The 21,355-nt window shown below is 53.9% G+C and overlaps 2 protein-coding genes across 3 annotated transcripts in view; both read right to left on the reverse strand.

Annotated features, from left to right (window-relative positions):
* Window positions 1-476: 476 nt before the first annotated feature.
* Window positions 477-19,278, reverse strand: RGL3 (ral guanine nucleotide dissociation stimulator like 3). Of its 2 annotated transcripts, none has more exons than XM_058290143.1 (15): window positions 19,242-19,278; window positions 11,062-11,201; window positions 10,757-10,972; window positions 8,825-8,928; window positions 8,646-8,730; window positions 5,882-5,935; window positions 5,682-5,765; window positions 5,544-5,576; window positions 5,333-5,454; window positions 4,369-4,464; window positions 4,203-4,271; window positions 4,015-4,111; window positions 3,420-3,554; window positions 3,223-3,337; window positions 477-1,817 (listed from the first exon to the last, which is right to left on the reverse strand). In XM_058290143.1, the coding sequence occupies exons 1-15, from the start codon at window positions 19,261-19,263 to the stop codon at window positions 1,699-1,701; spliced, it is 1,491 nt and encodes a 496-aa protein (XP_058146126.1). In that variant the 5' UTR covers window positions 19,264-19,278; the 3' UTR covers window positions 477-1,698. The 2 variants fall into 2 exon arrangements, with proteins under 2 accessions (XP_058146126.1, XP_058146125.1); XM_058290142.1 differs by having other exon boundaries at window positions 5,882-5,938.
* A 204-nt stretch (window positions 19,279-19,482) lies between these two features.
* The window catches only part of ZNF653 (zinc finger protein 653), a 73,594-nt gene continuing 71,721 nt past the window's right edge, over window positions 19,483-21,355 (reverse strand). Inside the window, exon 4 of the mRNA XM_058290209.2 lies at window positions 19,483-19,526. Coding sequence (XP_058146192.1) covers window positions 19,483-19,526 — 44 coding nt within the window. The remainder of the gene's footprint in view (window positions 19,527-21,355) is intronic.

The following is a 21,355-nucleotide window of genomic DNA, read 5'->3' on the forward strand; positions in this document are numbered from 1 at the left end:
AACCTGAGCTACGTTTACCCCTTGATACATAATTCTTTATCTCCTCTCCCCCCCAGGCACCCCTCCCTCGCATGATTGCCCCAGGGACAATGGTTAGATCCCTAAGGACTTTTTCTAGCACATTCGCCAGCCATTCTCCCTCCCCACTTTTAATTTCTGTTAACGTGCCATCCCAGACTCCTCCACGCCTGCGATTTGAAGCCCGTCTGCCCGCTCAAGGCGTGAGCTGAGGGCTCAGACCTGGCCGATCGGCATATTACAATCCTCGGAGCACAGCGATTGGTTCCGGGGTGGACACAGACCTCAAGGTGACCCGATAGACTCCTGCTCGGGAACTTGAGCTGGAGCTGATAGCAAGGAGGATTCTCCTTGCATGGGAGGGCTGAGCCTGTGGGCTGCAAACCTGCCTCGGAGTGGGGCCCGATGAATGAAAATATTCATCTGGCTGCTGCAAAAGTGATCCAAATAACAGCGGCTTTAGTAAGACAGACATTTATTTCTCATTTATGGAAAAACCCAAGTGGCAGCCATCCAATATGGTGCCTCCTAGCGTCTTCTGTCTGTCGTTCCAGCCAGCGGGAGGCAGAAGGGGGGACAGGGGGGAGACACACCCATTCCCTATAAGGGCAGGACTGGAATTTGCCCACATCCTTTACATCTCATTGGCCACGGCTTAGTCACATGACAACACGGCGCTGCCGAGGAGGTGAGAAATGTTTTAACTTTGGGTGGCCAGCTAAAAATCAGGGGTTCTGTTACCTAGAAGAAAGGAATTGGATTTGGAGGGGGTGAGGTGGGTCCATGCATGGTTTCATTCACCGAGCAGAGGGCCAACAGACCGACTAAATACTGAGAACATTGCTTGATTTCCTGGATCCAGCCGTGCCTGAAGCCAACTCATTGGACTTCCAAATGACACGGGCCATTCCATTCCCTTTTTTTTTTTTTTTTGCACAAGGGATTTTTGAAACGGAAAGAACCTTGATTCACCGAGGAAGGTGTGACGCCCTTAGCTGATGCCCAGCACATAGTAGGGCTCGTCACTTGCCGCTCTGTGGAAGGCGGCCCTCTAGCCGACTCTGCCTTCTGTTTTCTTCTTCTCGGCCCGGCTCTGATGGAGTGCTAACCTCTCTCCTTCCTCCATCACGGCCCTGCGCGTAGCCACATGTGTCCATTCGGGTGGCGTTTGGTTTCTTCGCGCTCCCACACGCGCGACAGAGAAGAGGTAGACGGTGTGTTGGGGACAGGGCCCTCCCTGGCCTCCCCCAACCCTCGCTCGCGGCTCAGGGGTTTTGTTTTTTTCCTCTGTCCTGAGGAAGCGTCCACGTGGCACCCGATGCAGAAGAGACCAGACAACTCCCATTTTGCAATCTTGGTCACTGTTTCGCCCACTTCTTTCAGTTCTGAGGTGCAAGGGTTCTCGGGGGTAGGGGACCCCCCATGCCCTCTCCCCTTCTATGTTTCTGGGGTGGGGGTCTCCAGCAGCCCCCTCCCCCCCGATGTCTTGGGTACCAGGATCCAGAGAATTAGAAGGATGGGGTCCTACGGGCTAAAGTTGGGGGGTCGCAAGGTAGAGGGCACAGCGGCATTTACCGGGAGCCTGGGGGCTTTCGGGAGAGGCAGCCCCCACCCCCGCGGTGACGGAAGCCAGCTCCAAGGAGCTCTGAGGGCTTACGTCCTCGAGGAAAGAGGGACCCCTCAGGTCGGAGACGGGCGGGCGCGTGCCGAGACCCCTCCCTTCCGCCGTAGCACGAAGTCTCCGGGGGCAGCTGGGCTCATCGCATAGAAGACGTTGGCATTGTCGGGAATCAGGAGCTCTGGCCGGGGAGGGGGGGACGGTGACGAGAGCGCACAGCCTCGCCTTGGGCTCACAGAGGGGCTGGCCGACCCCCTGCCATCTTCCCCCCGGGCCTGAATCGCCTTGGGTCCCTCCAGGGCCGAGCCAGCCTCTCCCGGTCTCATCTTGAACCTGACCCCAGCCGCCCACCCCCAAGCCCGCCCAGCACGCCGGGGCCACGTCCTGCCTTAGGTGCTGGAGCCCGTACCACCCCTGCCCCACGGCTGGGCAGACTCGGGCCACCCACCCCCCCCGGCCACTTCCACCCCCTCCCCAGGGACCTCGTGATTCTTTCACCTTGACCCCGGACCCCGGCCCACTGCCAGCACACGCCAGCCCGTGGCCCGCATGCCACGGGTTTCCGTGGCGCTGCACTCAGCCTCTCTCCAAAGACTGGGCAACCCCCAACCTGCCTCCCTGTCCTGAGTTTTAAAGCCCTTTGGTGTTGGGAAACGGACTTGGCCCAGTGGTTAGGGCGCCCGTCTACCACATGGGAGGCCCGCGGTTCAAACCCCGGGCCTCCTTGACCCGTGTGGAGCTGGCCCATGTGCAGTGCTGATGCGCGCAAGGAGTGCCCTGCCACGCAGGGGTGTCCCCCGCGTAGGGGAGCCCCACGCGCAAGGAGTGCACCCCGTAAGGAGAGCCGCCCAGCGCGAAAGAAAGTACAGCCTGCCCAGGAATGGCGCCGCACACACAGAGAGCTGACACAGCAAGATGACGCAACAAAGAGAGACACAGATGCCCGGTGCCACTGACAAGAATGCAAGTGGACACAGAAGAACACACAGAGAATGGACACAGAGAGCAGACAAGGGGGAAGAGGGGAGAGAAATGGATAAAAAAATAAATCTTAAAAAAAATAATAACCCTTTGGCAGGGAGGAGATATCGCTTGGTGGTTGAGCACCTGCCTCCCATGTATGAGGTCTCAGGTTCAATCCCCGGTACCTCCAAAAAAAAAAAAATTCGGCCTCTCCCTTCCCAAGTCCAGATAGCTCCCAGATTCCCACCCCATGGCAGTGCCAAGCCCAGACCCCCTTAGTCTGTCTACCCCTCCGCCCCCACCAAACAACCTCACGGCCTGGCAAACCTAAGCCCGGACAAACATCCCCCTTTTTCCCGTGCTCTGACCCTGGACAATCTCATTTCCCCGTAAATCCTCGGAAGACAACCCGCTCCGGCACACGGAGCCTGGACAATGTAGCGCAGCTGCCTCCTTCCCGTGGCCCTTTGCCCGCGCGTGGCCCCGCTGAGTCCTTGGGATTTCAGCCTGCTCCGGGCTGGACCCCACCGCGCAGCCCCACTGCGCTCCGGCCTGGACCCGGGTGGGTCCGCCACCCGCCCGGCCACCCCCCCCAAGCCCGGGCTCGGGCCCGCCCCGCTCACCCCTGTTCCCAGGGAGGGCCTGGAAGAGCTGGTAGCCGGGCGCCCAGGGCTGCGCCACGCCGTGCTTCTGCAAGGCGCGCTGCACCACGCCGGGGGCCTTGTCTTGACTGGTCAGCTGGGAAGGGAGGGCGGGAGGTGAGGGTCAAGGGCAGGGCCCGCCCTGGCGCCCCGCCGGTCCCCCCGGTGCCTCCGCTCACCAAGATGCTCCGGTACAGGTTCCCGTGGTTGTTGTCGATGCTGACGCGGATGACACGGGCCTCTGAGCCCTGCTGCCCCGGGCGCGCGGGGCGAGCGTCGCTGAGGGGGCCGGGCAGGTCCAGGCTCGGGGACAGCTGCAGGAAGCAGGGGGGCTGCAGCCTCGCCCGGCGGCGCGGAGCGAGCCCGTGGGGCCCCGCACGCGACCCAGGCCCGTGTGCATCCACGCGCACACGCCCACAGCCCGGGGACGCTCAACGAGCGGGCGCGCACATCTGCAACCTCGCCACACACAGGCCTCAGTTACGCAAACAGTTCTCCCCGTGACCCGCAGACACCCCTAAACCAAGTTCACCCCTCCGGGAACCCGGGCGCGCACAGCCGCCGTCGGCAAACCGTGGCCAGGAGATCCGTGCGCACGTGTCCCCGCTCACGCCGCGGGGAGCGCGGCGGGCGAGGGGCCGCGGAGGTCCCCATCTGGGTACCCCACCCCAGGCCGTGGAAGAGGGCCATGGCGACGGATCCCCAGAGGGCTAGGCAAGTCGTGGCCGGGGGCCACTGTGAACCCGCGCTCACACGTGCACGTGGACTCTGTACCTTGTTGCCGGCGCTTCGCGGTCCCGGGGAGGCCGGGGGGCTGCTCAGAGGAGTGTCCCCCGCTCTAGGGCTGGAGGGAGGGGACCCTGGAGACAGACTGGGGGAGCAGCAGAGGCCGAGGTGGGCTGGCCGTCCGGACCCCTGACCCTACCGATGCCTGGGCCGTCCCACCTGCCCGGGGGGCTCACCTGGGGGTAGGGGACGAGGGGTCCCTGGGGCTGCCCCCAGGAGACGAGCCTCTCTCTCTCGACAGCTTCCTGAGGATAAGGGACCCAGGATGAGGTCGGGGCCAGTCCCGCCCCCTCCGCCCATCTCCCCCACCCCCCCTCCCAAACCACACCCCCCAAGACTCACGCACTGAGACGCTTGGTGAGGCTGACACCCCGCTGGACCCGCGGGGAGCTGGGACAGGAGGCGGCCGGGGGCTCGATGACCCGGGAGACGTGGTAGCTGGGGGATGGGGCGAGGAGAGTCAGCCTCGGCTGGGAGGTGGGTTTTCGGGGGGGGGGGCGGCCAGGAGTTGGGGATCAAGTGTCAGGGATCAAGGTGCGGTGGGCAATTATGGCCTCAGGGACTTCTTGGGGGTCCCAGGGGAGATAGAATGATCGGGTTGGCAGGTCAGATGGGAATTCAAAGGATGGGAGGGAGGGATGCGGACTTGGCTCAGTGGATAGGGCATCTGCCTACCACACGGGAGGTCCAGGGTTCAAACCCCGGGCCTCCTTGACCCGTGTGGAGCTGGCCCATGCGCAGCACTGATGCCACGCAGGGGTGTCCCCTGCATAGGGGAGTCCCACGCGCAAGGAGTGCGCCCCATAAGGAGAGCCGCCCAGCGCGAAAGAAAGTGCAGCCTGCCCAGGAATGGCGCCACACACACGGAGAGCTGACACAACGAGCTGACGCAACAAGCAAGAGGACACCACAAAAAAGAGAGCAAAGGATGGGACAGAGGGTCAGCGTGGGGTCAGGGTGAAGGTCAAGGATTGGAGAGAATGAAAGGAAACGCCTGGGAGAACTGAGTCTGGCGGTCAAGTGAGCCTCGAGGGGCTCGGGGTCAGTTGTCAGAGCTGGCGGGATGGTCGATGATTGGGGTCGGAAGGGTGGCGGCGCAAGTGGGGTCAAGGGTAAGAGAAGGTCACAAGTTGGGGAAGGAGAGACCGGCTGGATGGGCTGAACAGCCAGGAGAAGGTGAAAAGTCGGAGTCAGAAGGGGTCGGAGGTCGGGGGCCCAGAGGGGGCAGGCGATGGTGCCAGGTGGCGGGAGGCGGGGGTCCCGGGAGGCGCCGGCGAGTGGCCGGGGGCGGCGGCCGGGCGGTCACCTCTGCTCCTCGCTGAGCTGGCGCTGGGCGCGCAGGGCGGCCAGGACGGGCGGCCGGGGGCTCAGGCGGTAGCTGCGACAGCGCCGCTGCAGCTGCTGAATGCGGGCCAGGATCTCCCACTCCTGGGGGGGGGGGCCGGGTAGCCTCTGAGACACCCCCCCCCCCGCAGCCCTGCCCGGCGGCCCCCACCCCCCCGGCCTCCCCTCCTCACCTTCCTGCGCTTCTCAAAGTTGATGAGGTCCCCCTGGGGTGGCGGGAGGCAAAGTTGGTCAGACCTGGGGGCCTCCGGGGTCAAGGGTCAGGGTGGGGGGGGAGGGGAGCTTGGGAGGCCGGGGAGTTGGGGGCACACCTCGAGCACGTCGGGCAGCGCCGCGTCCAGCATGACCAGGTCGGTGAGGAAGGTGCCGAGGTAGGGCACGGGACCTGGGGGTGGCTTCGCCCCCAGAGCCCCGGTCACTTCCGGTGGTCGCTGACCCCCCCACTCACCCCCCCCCCGGGGCTTCTCTCCGAGGGTCTCGCCTGTCCCCCACCCCAGACAGCTTGGCTCACTGCGGACAGGCCTCCTGGGGGTGTGTCTTCCACGTAGGGTCCCTCGCTGGCCTCCTGCTGGGGGGGGGGGGAGATCTGAGAGCCTGGGGGGGGGAGAAGCCTTGAGACCCACCATGCCCGCCCCTGTGTCGCCCGTCCCAAGCCAGCTGCACCCAGGGGAAACGTGGAGGGGGGAGGGCGGCAGAGCAGCAGCCAGGGGCGGCCAGCAGGGCATGATGGGAAGCGGGGACTGGGGGATGCGGTCGCCCCCCCCCACAGGGCAGGTGCACAGGGAGGACGTCCCCAGTTGTCCCTAGCTAAATCCCGCCTCCCCGGCCTCGCTCGGACATTTTGGCATCATAGTGGCCATTTACTGCGGGCGTCGACCCATTTGCGCAATGTCCAGTGCTCCCTGGGACAGCGCACAGTAGGCGCTTAACGCAGGGCTCCTTGTCATTCGAGTCACCCACCAATATTGACTGAGCGCCTACTGTGTGCCGGACCCCGTCCTGCGCTCTGGGGACACAGCAGTGGACGAAACAATCAAAAACTCGCGCAGGAAAGGTGTGACTTCATCAAAGGGTCAAGCCACGGAAGTTGATATTGTAGTTGGGTTTCCACAATTAATAAAAAAGAGAGACTGAGAAGACAGAGGGGCAAGGGGAGCCGCTGTGGCTCAGTGGTTGAGCGCCGGCTTCCCACACAGGAGGTCCCCGGTTCGGTTCCCGGTGCCTCCTAAAAACAATCAACAATAAAAAAAACAAGAAGCAAACACACGGAAGCGGACTTGGCCCAATGGATAGAGCGTCCACCTACCCTATGCAGGGTCCAGGGTTCAAACCCCGGGCCTCCTGACCCGTGTGGAGCTGGCCCATGCGCAGTGCTGATGCACGCAAGGAGTGCCCTGCCACGCAGGGGTGTCCCCCACATAGGGGAGCCCCACGTGCAAGGAGTGCACCCCGTAAGGAGAGCCGCCCAGCGCGAAGGAAAGTGCAGCCTGCCCAGGAATGGCGCCGCACACACGGAGAGCTGACACAACAAGATGACGCAACAAAGAGAGACACAGATTCCCAGTGCCTCTGATAAGGGTAGAAGTGGTCACAGAAGAACACACAGCGAATGGACACAGAGAGCAGACAACTGGCGGGGGGGGGGAAGAAATAAATAAAAAGTCTTAAAAAAAACACAACAACTCAGGGCGGCCTACGTGGCTCAGTGGTTGAGCGCCCGCTTCCCACATACAAGGTCCTGGGTTCACTCCCTGGCCCCAGTACCTCAAAAAAAAAAACAAACCACAGTGACAAGTAAATGCCATATGTGATCTTGGGTGGGATCTCATAATGTAGAAGAAAAGCCATTAATGAGACATGTGGAAAAAAAACTGATATAGAGACTGTAAACTTAAGGTCAATGTCAAACTTCTTGAAAAAAGTGGTACCTGTGATTTAAGGTGGTTATATGAATGAATATCCCATTTTTAGGAAATGTATCTGGCAGTATTAGGTTTTCAAGGAGCGGGAAGCATACAGACTACACTTGGGTGTCCAGAAAATGAATTGATAGGTGGTTGGGTGGACAGGTGGACAGATGGACTGATAGAGCAACTGTGGAAAAAATGTTAAACTTGGTAGATCTGGGTGTCTGGGGTGGGGTTAGGTTAGAGTTCTCCTGTGTGCGTTTTCTACTACTTTTATCCTGTCTTGTAAATTTGAAATATGAAATATTCCAAAGTGGAAAAAAAAAAAAGATGTAACACCATGACACCCAGTGACAAGTGCAATAAAACAGGGTGAGGGGCTCCGGAGGGTCTCTCCCAGGAGGAAAAGAGCTGCAGGATGTGAGGAAGCAAGTCACACACTTATCTTGAGGGGTAAAGAATGTTCTAGAGGGAAGCGGATTCGGCTCAACTGATAGAGTGTCTGCCTACCATATGGGAGGTCCAGGGTTCAAACCCAGGGCCTCCTTGACCCGTGTGGAGCTGGCCCACGCGCAGTGCTGATGCGCGCAAGGAGTGCCCTGCCACGCAGGGGTGTCCCCTGCACACAGGAGTCCCACACGCAAGGAGTGCGCCCCACAAGGAGAGCCACCTTGTGCAAAAACAGCACAGCCTGCCCAGGAGTGGCACCGCACACAGGGAGAGCTGACGCAGCCAGATGATGCAACAAAAAATACACAGAATCCTGGTGCTGCTGACAAAAATGCAAGCGCACACAGAAGAACACACAGCGAATGGACTCAGAGCAGACAAGGGGGGGGATTAAAAAAAAATCTTTAAAAAAGAATGTTCTAGACTCTAATAGGCATGGAGGATATGTGGGAAAACTGTACTTCATGCGTGATTTTTCTGTAAACCTAAAACAGCACTAAAAGATAAAATTAAAAGCTCCCAGCTCAGGGAATAGGATTTGGGATTCGCACCCAGAACCAGCACCGGCTGGGAATTTCAGACTTGCCCACCGTGAGCCAGTTTTGTGGGCACGTTTAGATTCGCTTCTCGAGGGAAAGTTCCCAGCTCAGCCTTTCTTCGCCATTTGCGGTGACTCTGGCCTTGGGTGCCCTTTTCCTTGGGCCTTCTCATATTTGTTCAACGAGTAGGTAAGGCAGGCACCGACAAGGAGCTATGGGAGGGGCGGCGGGGGCAGCGGCAACGCTCTCCAGCCGCCCTTCAACAAAGGAAAGGTTGTTCCTGAGCTGGAGGGAACGACCTGGGAACGTCAGGGGGACGAGGTGGACGTGCTTCCCGGGCCCTGGAATCTTGGAATGCCCCTCCCGGGGCCGTCCCTACCTGGGAAAGCATCTCCCGGCTGCTGAGGTGGTTGTTCTCATCGGAGAAAATCTGCGAAATTTTCCGGAAGGTGGATAACAGTTCCCTGTTGGGGGTGGGGGCAGAGAGGGAACAGGGGTCAGTGGGCTCAGGGCTGGGGAGGAAGTCCCTCCCCCAGCGCCCCCCCCCCCCCAGCTCACCGGCTCACGGCACCCCAGCTGCGTTTGAGCCGGTAGATGGGGTTAGACTGTAGGGTGGACAGGATGGCGCGCAAGGAGGAGAAGTTCCGCAGTTCTCGGCAGTGCTGGGGTGGGGGGGCATTGGTCACACCCCACCTCCATTTGGTCCCCCAGGCGTGGCCCCGCGATGTCAGAGCTCACCCAGCATCCGCTGAGCTACCAAGACCCAGCCTCCCCGCCCACTCCAGAGCCTCTCTCCCTCCCCTCCCCCCCAGGCCCAGCAGCCCTCACCCCCAGCCGCCCCCCAAACCTGCATCTCCCCTCTCCCCATCGCCCTGGGCCCTAGAGCAGCCCGCAGCACCCCTCCTGGGCCCAGACCCCTCCTTCCTGAACCCTTCTCAGCCTAGGGTATCAGTTTTTCTCAGACTCCGCCCCCCACGCCCCCCATTCCCCTCACATCCTTTGCCCCTCCCCTCAGCTCTCTCTGGGGCACCCATTTCTCCTTCTTCCTGCCTTCCCTGAGGCCCCCGAGCATCCCCTATCCAACCCCTTTAGGGAGCCGTACCCCATCCTTGGCTTCCCCCCCCATCCCCTGGCTTCCCCCCCATCCCCTGGCTTTCTCCCAATCTCTTGGCTTTCTACCCCGCATCTCTTGGCTTTCTCCCCCCCACCTCTTGGCTTTCTCCCCCGTCCCTTGGCTCCCCCCCATCCCTTGGCTCCCCCCCATCCCTTGGCTTTCCCCCCCATCCCCTGGCTTCTCCCCCCCGCCCATCCCCTGGCTTTCTCCCAATCTCTTGGCTTTCTACCCCGCATCTCTTGGCTTTCTCCCCTCCACCTCTTGGCTTTCTCCCCCCGTCCCTTGGCTCCCCCCCATCCCTTGGCTTCCCCCCCATCCTTTGGCTCCCCCCATCCCTTGGCTTTCCCCCCCATCCCCTGGCTTCCCCCCCATCCCTTGGCTTTCTCCCCCCATCCCTTGGCTTTCTCCCCCCATCCCCTGGCTTTCTCCCCCCCACCTCTTGGCTTTCTCCCCCCCATCCCCTGGCTTTCCCCCCTCATCCCTTGGCTTTCTCCCCACCCCCACCCCTTGGCTTTCTCCCCCCCACCTCTTGGCTTTCTCCCCCCACCCCTTGGCTTTCTCCCCCTCATACCCTGGCTTTCCCCCCCCCCCCATCCCTTGGCTTTCCCCCTTCATCCCTTGGCTTTCTCCCCACCCCCACTCCTTGGCTTTCTCTCCCCCACCCCTTGGCTTTCTCCCCCCCCACCTCTTGGCTTTCTCCCCCCCATCCCTTGGCTTCCCCCCCATCCCTTGGCTTTCTCCCCCCCATCTCCTGGCTTTCTCCCCCCCATCTCCTGGCTTTCTTCCCCCCATTCCCCGGCTTCCCCCCCATCCCTTGGCTTTCTCCCCCCCATCCCTTGGCTTTCTCCCCCCATCCCTTGGCTTCCCCCCCCATCCCTTGGCTTCCCCCCCCATCCCTTGGCTTTCTTCCCCCCATCCCCTGGCTTTCTCCCCCCCCCCATCCCCTGGCTTTCTCCCCCCCCATCCCTTGGCTTTCTCCCCCCCCATCCCTTGGCTTTCTCCCCCCATCCCTTGGCTTCCCCCCCCATCCCTTGGCTTTCTCCCCCCCCATCCCTTGGCTTTCTCCCCCCCCATCCCTTGGCTTTCTCCCCCCATCCCTTGGCTTCCCCCCCATCCCTTGGCTTCCCCCCCCCATCCCTTGGCTTTCTTCCCCCCCATCCCCTGGCTTTCTCCCCCCATCCCCTGGCTTTCTCCCCCAATCCCACCCTCTTACCCCAGCATCCCTCTGCTGTCCCAGGCCCCCATCCCAACTCTTCCCCCATTCCCGGATCAGGGTCCCTTCCCCTTGCCAGTCTGAGGGACCTTGGCCCAGGTGCGGGGGGGGGGGGGCCTGCATGTCCCCTCACCCCCACCCCGGCCCCTCCCGCCACACGAACCTGTGCTATGCGGATCCACTTCTCCAGCCGCTGCGCCCTCTGCGGGGCGGCCAGGCCGGGCGCCCCGAGCACCGAGCCCAGCACGCAGCCGGTGACCCGGTTGAACTGGGCCACGGTGGCGCGCACGGTGGGAGCGCTGCTCGCCGCCCCGGGCCGGTCCCGCTGCGACCACACGGCGCCCAGGCACTCGCAGGGCCGCACCCGCGAGAAGAGCTCCTGTGCAGGGAGAGGAGGAGAGGCGGGTCTCAGTGGACCCCGTCGCCGCCCCTCCCCCCAAGCCGCAAGGCCGCGGCCCGGGGCCTCACCACGTCCAGCAGAGTCAGCTGCTCGGCCACCTCATCGGCGTGGAAGTCCAGCAGCTTCGGGCCACTGGGCGCCAGTTCCTCTTCTTCCTCACAGCCCCCCGGGGAGATGGGGTCCGGAGCCTGGGTAGCTCTGGGAAGTCCTCGAGGGAGAATTAGAGGGTGGGGTGTAAACTCAGTAATTCAGTACCCGCCCCCCAGCCAGGGAAGTACTATGATTTACACACACTGGACAGGTGGGGAAACTGAAGCAAGGAGCAATTCGCCCTAGATCACGCCTTCAGGCAACGGCAGGGACTCAAAGCTGGGGCTGGAAAAGCGAGTTTTATGATTTCGAGATTGTATGAGGATGCGCCCTCAGCCCTCTTCTTTGAGGGAGGCATGGTGTAATTTTGTGGTTAAGGTCAGATGGTGTCAAGTTCAAATCCAGACTTGTCCATATGTTTAACTTCTCTGTGCCTTAGTTTCCCTATCTAGATTTTTTTTTTAATTAAATGAGACCATGCATACCAGACTGACAAAAAATGCCCAGGAAATATTAGGGATGATTTTTAATTCCAGTGGGGTGCAATGGTACTGCCCCCTAGGGGACACTGTGGAAGTTTCTACAGTTGTTTTTTGTTTCAAGTTGGGGTGGGGTGGGGCTGGATACTGGGGTTCCTGCCACATGGGGGCAGACTTGCCCAGTGAAGATTCATGCCACTGGCTTCCAACTGTCCCTCCAACATTCTCGTCCTTGCAAAACCCGCTTCTGCACCTCAAACCTGTCCTGCTCATGCACTCCAACTATTGTGGCCCCAGGAAAGCAAAGGGGGTGAAAAGTCTGGCGTCTGGACTTTGTTTGGCTTGGAATTTGCAAGGGTCATTCACCACTTTGCAAACCAACGTCAGGAACGGCTGTGCGGCTATGAGACCCCCACATCGGTTTCATCTTATTTGTTTCTCTTTTGAATCACAGTTATGGCATCCTATTCTTATTATTTGAATTATCTTTGTCCTTTCAGCTCTCTGACCTTCATTTCAGAGCAGGGCAGGTGGCATTGCAAAATATTAGTTTTAACCATTGGGGGGAAAAAATTGCCCCTTTATCTAAGCACGGCTTTAGATTTTACAGCAAATGGGGGGGTTGAGGAAGAGAAAAGAGGAACAGGGCATGTGATGCCAGACAGAAGCAAACAGGTAAAACCGGAAGAACTGGGGGCATTGCTCTGGAAAAATGATTGATCTTTTTTTTCTAATGCCATTAAAAAAAAGATGAAGGGGACCCGGGACACTCACAAAATGATGATGATGGACAACACTCATCCCCCAAAACGTAGAGCAAGAGCGCTCTATCCATCTGCCCTGTGGTAGATTGATCTAAGCCCCCTCTCAATTAGAGGCTGAGTGGGCACCCCAGAATCCTCAAGACAGAAGAAACAACAAACATAAGGGGGGCAGTGCAAGCATGGATTAAAGTAGACTTATTATTGGGAAGTGGACTTGGCCCAGTGGTTAGGGCGTCCGTCTACCATATGGGAGGTCCGCGGTTCAAACCCCGGGCCTCCTTGACCCGTGTGGAGCTGGCCCACGCGCAGTGCTGATGCGTGCAAGGAGTGCCCTGCCACGCAAGGTGTCCCCCGCATAGGGGAGCCCAAAGCGCAAGGAGTGCGCCCGTAAGGAGAGCCGCCCAGCGCGAAAGAGAGTGCAGCCTGCCCAGGAATGGCGCCGCCCACACGGAGAGCTGACACAATGAGAAGACGCAACAAAAAGAAACACAGATTCCCATGCCGCTGACAACAGAAGCAGACAAAGAAGACGCAGCAAACAGACACAGAGAACAGACAACTGGGGTGGGGGTGGGGAAGGGCAGAGAAATAAATAAATAAATAAATCTTAAGGGAAAAAAAGTAGACTTATGATTATTCTAGTAACGGAAGAACTTATAGCAGTGATATAAAGGCAGCGGTCACCAGAGGTTCTGAGGGAAGGGAGAAGGAAGAATAGGTGCAATTTGGGGAATTTGGGGGACATTGGGATTGTTCTGCATGATACTGCAAAACAATTACACATTTTGTCATAACTTACAAAATTGTGTGGTGCAAAGTGTCAACTATAATGTAAACTAGAGAACAAGCCAACGCTTCACTGTGTATTCCTCAATTGTAACAAATGTACCAAACTAATGAAAGATGTTGTTAATAGGGGGAAATGTAAGAGGAGGCAGGGGTGGGGTATATGGGAATCTCCTATATATTTTCTTTCTTTTCTTTTTCTTTTTTCTTTTTAGGTACTGGGGGCCAGGGCCTCATATGTAGGAAATGTGGAAAAACATAGCTCAAGCACTGAGCTTCATCGGTTCCCCTAAATTGCTTTCTTCATTTGTTTTCTTTTTATTTTGTGTGCGTGCTTTTTGTTCTCTTATTTCTATTTTTTCCTCTCTTTTTTCTTTCATTTGCTTTGCTTGTTGTTTGTTTTTGTATTTTAGGAGGCACCAGGGACCAAACCTGGGACCTCCTGTGTGGGAAGCAGGCACTCAACCTTTGGAACCATAGCCACTCCCCTCCCCTATATTTTTTATGTAACTTTTATGTAATCTAAAATTTCTTTAAAAATAAAGAAAAAAAGGGAAGTAGGTGTGGCTCAAATGACAGAGCGTCCACCTACCATATAGGAGGTCCAGGTTTCAAATCCAGGGCCTCCTTGACCCGTGTGGTGAGCTGGCTGATGTGCGCAAGGAGTGCCGTGCCAGGCAGGGGTGTCCCCCACATAGGGGAGCCCCACACACAAGGCATGTGCCCCACAAGGAGGGCCACCCTGCGTGAAGAAAGCACAGCATGCGCAGGAGTGGTGCCACACACACAGCTGACACAGCAAGATGACGCAACAAAGAGAGACACAGATTCCTGGTGCCACTGAGAATACAAGTGGACACAGAAGAGCACACAGCGAATGGACACAGAGAGCAGACAACGGAGGTGGGGTGGGGAAGGTTTGGGAGGGAAGGGGAGAGAGATAAATAAAATAAATCTAAAAAAAAGGGGGAAAAATGAAAAAAATAGAAGACTACTGAATAAACCAAAAAGATGAGGGGGAACTGTTATGGAATGAGAAAGACCCAGAGATAAATACTCAAATGCCCTGGACGGATCTTCTTTGGATCCTGACTCAAAAAAATAAACAGAAAACAATTTAGGGACAATGGGGAGACTTGAGTATATGATCTGAGTATTTTTTATATTGAGGAATTGTTTTTTTATTTCATATGAAATTATTATGGACGTGAAAGTCTTATGTTAAAAAAGATGTTACATCCTCATCAGTTAGAGGGGCATACCAAAATATTCATGAGTGAAGTGACGTAAAGTGAGATTGGCTTTAAAATCTTCCCGAAAAAATAAAGGCAAAAACTTGTCCAATCGATAATTGTTGAAGACTGGGTATCAAAGTGTTCACCTTACCATTCTCTCTACTTTTGTATATACGGGAAGCAATCCGTGATAAAAAGTAAACCAGGATAGCGAACTTGTCCCAGTGGTTAAGGCGTCCGCCTACCACATGGGAGGTCCAGGGTTCAAACCCCGGGCCTCCTTGACCCGTGTGCAGCTGGCCCATGCGCAGTGCTGATGCGCGCAAGGAGTGCCCTGCCACGCAGGGGTGTCCCCCGCGTAGGGGAGCCCCACACGCAAGGAGTGCACCCCATAAGGAGAGCCGCCCAGCGTGAAAAACGTGCAGCCGCCGAGGAGTGGGGCCGCACACACACAGAGCTGACTCAGCAAGATGACAAGAAGAGATACAGATTCCCAGTGCTGCTGACAAGAATGCAAATGGACACAGAAGAACACACAGCGAATGGACACAGAGAGCAGACAATGGGGGGGGGAGGGGGAGGGGAGAGAATTTAAAAAATAATAATAAAATAAATCTTTAAAAATAAATAAATAAAATAAAAATGGTAGGGGAAGCAGATGTGGCTCCGGCGACTGGGCTCCCGTCTACCATGTGGGAGGCCCTGGGTTTGATTCCGGGGGCCTCCTGGTGAAGGCAAGTTGGCCCGCACAGCAGAGAACTGGTGGCCTGCACCCATGGAGCGCTAACGGCCCGTGCCTGCGGACAGCTGGTGCAGCAAGATGACACAACAAAGGGAGAGGCAGAGGAGAGACAGCGAGAGACGCAGCAGACCGGGAGCTGAGGAGGCAGCTCAAGCAACTGAGTGCCGCTCTCCCACACCGGAGGTCCTGGGACCAGTTCCCAGTGCCTCCTAAAAGAGAAAGACGAGAAGACAAGACAAGCAGACACGGAAAGAACACAAAGCGAATGGAGACGGGGGGGGGGGGGCTGTGGGGAGTGATTTTTTAAAAATGAAGAGTAGCAGATATGGCTCAAGTGGTTGAGCACCTGCTTCCCACAAGGGAGGTCCCAGGTTCGGTCCCCGGTGCCTCCTAAAGACCAAAAAAAAAACAACAAGCAGACAAATGGAAAAACCAACTCAGGGGAGCCGGTGTGGCTCGGTGGTTGAGCGCCAGCTTCGCACATGCAAGGTCTGGAGTTCAATCCCTGGCCCTAGTACCTAAAAAAAAAAAAAAAAGGTAGGAGAAGCTCATGGCTGCACAGTGTGGAACCAGCCTGTGCTCGAGGTGGGTTCCCGGCCCCATTCCAGAGGGACCTTACTGGGATGCCAGTGTATCGGGAGGCAGCCTGAAAGACTGGACAAGGAAAGGACGCTTCTCTCTGGCTCACCCTCCCAGAGCCCGCCCTGCAGGCAGAAGCGGTTTGTGGACAGCTAAAGCTGGGGTAAGGAACAATTAAGTCAAAGCAGCCTGGGGCAAAGGATATCCGTCTTTAAAACTTGCAGTAGGAAAACCTGGAAGGGGTGAAGTCTATCCCATAGGGAGTAGAGCAGACCTTCAGATCCCTGTAAGTAGGAAAGGGGGAGAATTCCTAAGACCAGAACAAGAGGCAGGCACTTCACTTTTGCCTTAGGTTGATCTGATAGGGCTAAACTCTGAACTACCACACAGAGCCAACTAGCAAAGATTATGAAAGGGGTTGTATTGGTTTGTTTGTTTTTGCTAGCTCCTGACAGTAGAGGAAATTTCTGTACAAACTTAAGGAACAGACAGTTAAAATATTAAAATGCATAATTTATAACAAAAAATTACAAGGCAAAAAAGAAACAGGAAATGAGGGCCTATCCAAAGGAACAAGATAACCACTCAGAAACCATCAATGAAGACTGACAAAGACTTTAAAAAATAAATATTCTCAAGTATGCTCAAGGAGATAAAGGAGAACACTGAGAAAGAACTAAAGGAGGTGGCAGACTTGGCCCAGTGGTTAGGGCATCCGCCTACCACATGGGAGGTCCACGGTTCAAACCCTGGGCCTCCTTGACCCGTGTGGAGCTGGCCCATGTGCAGTGCTGATATGAACAAGGAGTGCCCTGCCACGCAGGGGTGTCCCCCGCGTAGGGGAGCCCCATGCACAAGGAGTGCGCCCCGTAAGGAGAGCCCACCCAGCGCAAAAGAAAGTGCAGCCTGCCCAGGAATGGTGCCGCACACACGGAGAGCTGACTCAACAAGATGACGTAACAAAAAGAAACACAGATTCCTGTGTCGCTGACAACAACAGAAGAGGACAAAGAAGATGCAGCAAATAGACACAGAGAACAGACAACTGGGGTGGAGGGGAGGGGAGAGAAATAAATAAATAAATCTTAAAAAAAAATAAGAACTAAAGGAAATCAGGAAAACAGAGAATGAACACTGTGAGAATCTCAAAGGGACAGAAATTTTTAAAAGGGACCAACAGAACTATTGGAGTTGAAAACCAGGATAGTTGAAACGAAAAATACCCTAGAGGGTTTCACAGCAGATTGTGCAGCTGGCGGAAGAAAGAACCAGAGAACTCAAAGACAAGACCATTGAAATGATTCAGGCTGAGAATCAGAAAGAAAAAAAGAAGAAAAAAAAAATGAACAAGACCGATGGGACAGCAACAAGCTGCATTATATGCATTATGGAAATTTCATAAAAAGAAGAGAGAGAGAAATGGGCAGAAAAAATTTTCAAAGAAATAATGGCAGAAAACTTCCTAAATTAACGAAAGATATACATACGCCCAGTCAAGAAGCCCAGCGAACCCCCAACAGGGTAAGTTGAAGAGAACTACCCCCCAGATACACAATAGTCAAACTGTCAAATACCAGGGACAAAGAGAGAGTTCTGAAAGCTGCAAGAGAACAACAACATGTTATATACATGTCCCCATAAGATTAAGGGTTGCTTTCTCACAGACAACCAGGGTGGGGAGGGGCAAGGGGAGAGAAATAAATAAATAAATCTTAAAAAAAAAAAAAGTGTTGATTTCTCACCAGAAACATGGAGGCAAGAAAATAAGGGGACGAAATATTTAAATTGCTGACAGTAAACACTTGCCAACCAAGAATTTTATACCTGGCATTTTGTTTTTCAAGAATGAAGGAGAGATCAGGAAGCAGACGTGGCTCAACTGATAGAGCGTCTGCCTACCACATGGGAGGTCCAGGGTTCAAACCCCGGGCTTCCTGACCCATGTGGAGCTGGCCCATGCACAGTGCTGATGCGCGCAAGGAGTGCCCTGCCACACAGGGGTGTTCCCTGTATAGGGGAGCCCCATGCACAAGGAGTGCGCCCCGTAAGGAGAGCCGCCCAGCGCAAAAAAAGCACTGGGAGTGGTGCCACACACACACGGAGAGCTGACGCAGCAAGATGACGCAACAAAAAGAAACACAGATTCCCAGTACCTGCCTGATAATACAAGCAGATGCAGAAGAACACACAGCGAGTGGACACAAGAGAGCAGACAATGGGGGGGGGGGAAGGGGAGAGAAATAAATAAATAAATAAATCTTTAAAAAAAAAACAATTTAGGAGAGACGAAAGCATTCCCAGATAAACCAAGAGGGAGTTTATCACCAGGAGGCTTGCCTTAGAAACAACGCAATGCTAAAGGGAATTCTTCAGACAAAAAGGAAAGGACACTAGACAGTAGTTCAAAGTGGCATAAAGAAATAAAGACCTGTGGTAAAGGTGACCATTTGGGTAATTAGGAATGCCGGTACTATTATGTAGTAATTTTTTGATAAGTAACTCCACTTTTCACTTCTTACAGGTTCTAAAAAGCAAAGTCATAAAACGTAATGATAAATCTATGGTTTTGAACATAAAATGTATGAAGAAAATTTGTACCTCAAAAATAAGAAATAAGAAGGGATTGAACACAGTATACTACAAAAAAAAAACAAACAGGCATTGAAAGAAGAATTGAGGAACAAAAAAAAGCATAGGAGGGAAGCGGCTGTGGCTCAGTCAGTTGGGCTCCTGCCTACCATATGGGAGGTCCTGGGTTCGCGTCCCAGGGCCTCCTTGTGAAGGCGGGCTCGCCCGCACGCTGCAGAGGTGGCCAGCCTGGGTGCTGTGGAGTGCTGCCCGGCCCGCAAGCCCCGTGGAATGCCACCGGCCCGCAAGTGCCACGGAGAGCCGACTCAGCAAGGTGATGCAACGAAAAGGGAGACAAGCAAAAACACAGAGAGAGCACAGCAAATGGACACAGAGAGCAGAGAGCAAGCAAGCCACAAGGGGAGGGAGGGATTAAAAAAAAAAAAAAAAGCATAGGACTTACAAAAACCAAAGAGCAAAAGGGTAGAAGAAAGTTCTGTATTATCAGTAGTTACTTTAAAAGGTAAATGGGTTAAACTCTTCAGGCAAAAGGCAGAGACTGGCAGAATGGGTAAGAAAGCATGATACAGCTATATGCTGTTTACAAGAGACTCACCTTAAATTCAAAGACACAAGTAGGTTGGAGTGAAAGGATGGAAAAATATACGAGGCAAAGAGTAACCCAAAGAGAGCTGGGGTAGGTCTACTAATACCAGATAAAATATGTTGTAAGTCAAAAACTGTTACAAGAGGTAAAATCTATAATGATGAAGGGGTCAATTTAACAAGACATTTTCGGGCACCTAATGACCGTGCCCTAAAATATACAAAGCACATACTGACAGATTTGAGGGGAGAAAAGACAGTTTTGCATTAATAGTAGTAGGCTTCAATGCATCAATTGTAATCATGGATAGATCATCTAGACAGATCGATAAGGATATAGAAGATTTAAATGATACTATAAATCAGCTAGACCTAGGACACACAATTAAAACACTTTACCCAATAGCAGCAGAAAAGACATTCTTCTCTAGTGCACGTCTCATCCTCAAGAAGAAACAGAAGAGTTAGTAGATCAAAAACAAATAAATAAATTGAATCAGCAATCAAAAGCTCCCAACAAAGAAAACTCCAGGATCAGATAGTTTCACAGGTGATTTTTATCAAACATTCAGAATTAACCCCAGTCCTGCTTAAGCTTTTTCAAAAAAATTGAGGAGGTATGAATACTCCCTAATTTGTTCTACGAGGCCAACATCACCTTAATATTTGAGCCAGATAAGGACACTACAAGAAAAAATTGGAGACCGATATGTTTATGAATATAAATGCAAAAACCTCAATAAAATACTAGCAAACCAAATCCAACAGCACATTAAAAGAATTTATATAGGGGGCAGATATGGCTCAAGCGATTGGGTGCCCACCTCCCACAGAGGAGGGCCTGGGTTCGGTTCCCAATGCCTTTTAAAGAACATGAACAGATGCTGCAATGCGCAGATGCTACAACCAGCAAGATGCGGTAAACAGCAAGACACTGCAACGAGCAGACACAGCAATGAGCAGATGCACAATGAGCCGACACTGCAACCAGCAGGGAGCAGAAGTGGCTCAAGAGCTTGGGCACTCACTTCCCACATGGGAGGTTTCAAGTGCCTCCTAAAGAAAATGAGCAGATGTGGAGAAAGTGGCCATGGTAGCTGCTGAGGGTAGAGAGAGGGAAGATGAGATATGATGTGGGGGCATTTTCAGGACTTGTAGTTGTCCTGGGTGGTACTGTAGGGACAGATGCTGGACATTGTGTGTCCTGCCATGGCCCACTGGGTGGACTGGGGAAGAGTGTAAACTACAATGTAAACCATTATCCATGCGGTGCAGCAGTGCTCCAAAATGTATTCACCAAATGCAATGAATGTGCCACAGTGATGAAAGAGGTTGTTGATGTGGGAGGAGTGGGGTGAGGAGGGTGGGGGGTATATGGGGACCTCATTTTTTAAAATGTAACATTTAAAATATATATAAAGAAGAAAAATAAAGAAAATGAGCAGACGCCACAACAAGATGTGGTAACCAGCAGACACCATAATGAGCAGATGCACAATGAACAGATGCTACAACCAGCAGGGAGCAGAAGTGGCTCAAGTGGCTGGGCACTCCCTTTCCACATAGGAGGTCCTGGGTTTGGTTCCCAGTACCTCCTAAAGAAGATGAGCAGACAATGAGCAGATAGACAAGGGAGCCATTGGTGGGCGGGGGATGGAGAGGGAATAAAAGAAAAATAATTATATATCATGATCAAGTGGGATTTATCCCAGGTATGCAAGCATGATTCAACATAAATCAATTATGTAATACACTACATTAAATAGGGAAGCTAGTTCACTGCTGGTAGGAATGAAAAATGTTGCGGGAGTGTACTTTGTGAGCTAGAGCAAATGTACATCACTATTGCAGGATGCTGGGAATGTGGAGAAGCATGGGAAAAATACAACTGGAGTGACCTATGGACTGTGGTTAGCAGTAATAATATAATATTCTTGCATCTATGCCAAAGATGTACTGTGTTGATAATGGGGCAGTATGGAAAATGTGTGCCAAATATACACTACGGACATGGTACAATCAGATGATATTATCTTATGTGTAACAAAGGTTCCACCACAGTGTGGTGTGTTGATGGAGGGGTGGTTTTTTTGGGAATTCTGCACATGTGCATGATTGTCTTAGAAGTTTGTAACTTCTGTCGTAAAAAAAAAATATGTTGAAAAAATAATAATAGGGTTGGTTCGGGAAAAAATACACTAAATGTAAGATAAAGAGTATAATTAGTACTAAGATTTTGACAATAGTCTTTCATAATTTGTAACAAATGTCTCACGACAATACAAGATGTTGGTGGCTGATTAATGGACGGGACCCCTGTATGATGTTATGCATGTTTGCTTTGTTAAGTTCACAACTTTTACTATACACTTAATGCTTATATATGTTCATATATAAATGATATAAAGATAATAATAATATAATAGGGTGGGTTGGGGGAAACTACTTTGGTTAGTAGTAATATTTTGACAATGCTCTTTAATCATAAGTTAAAAACGTTTAACAACAATGCA

The sequence above is a fragment of the Dasypus novemcinctus genome, chromosome 30 (genome assembly GCF_030445035.2).
Source record: "Dasypus novemcinctus isolate mDasNov1 chromosome 30, mDasNov1.1.hap2, whole genome shotgun sequence".
Classification (NCBI taxonomy): domain Eukaryota; kingdom Metazoa; phylum Chordata; class Mammalia; order Cingulata; family Dasypodidae; genus Dasypus; species Dasypus novemcinctus.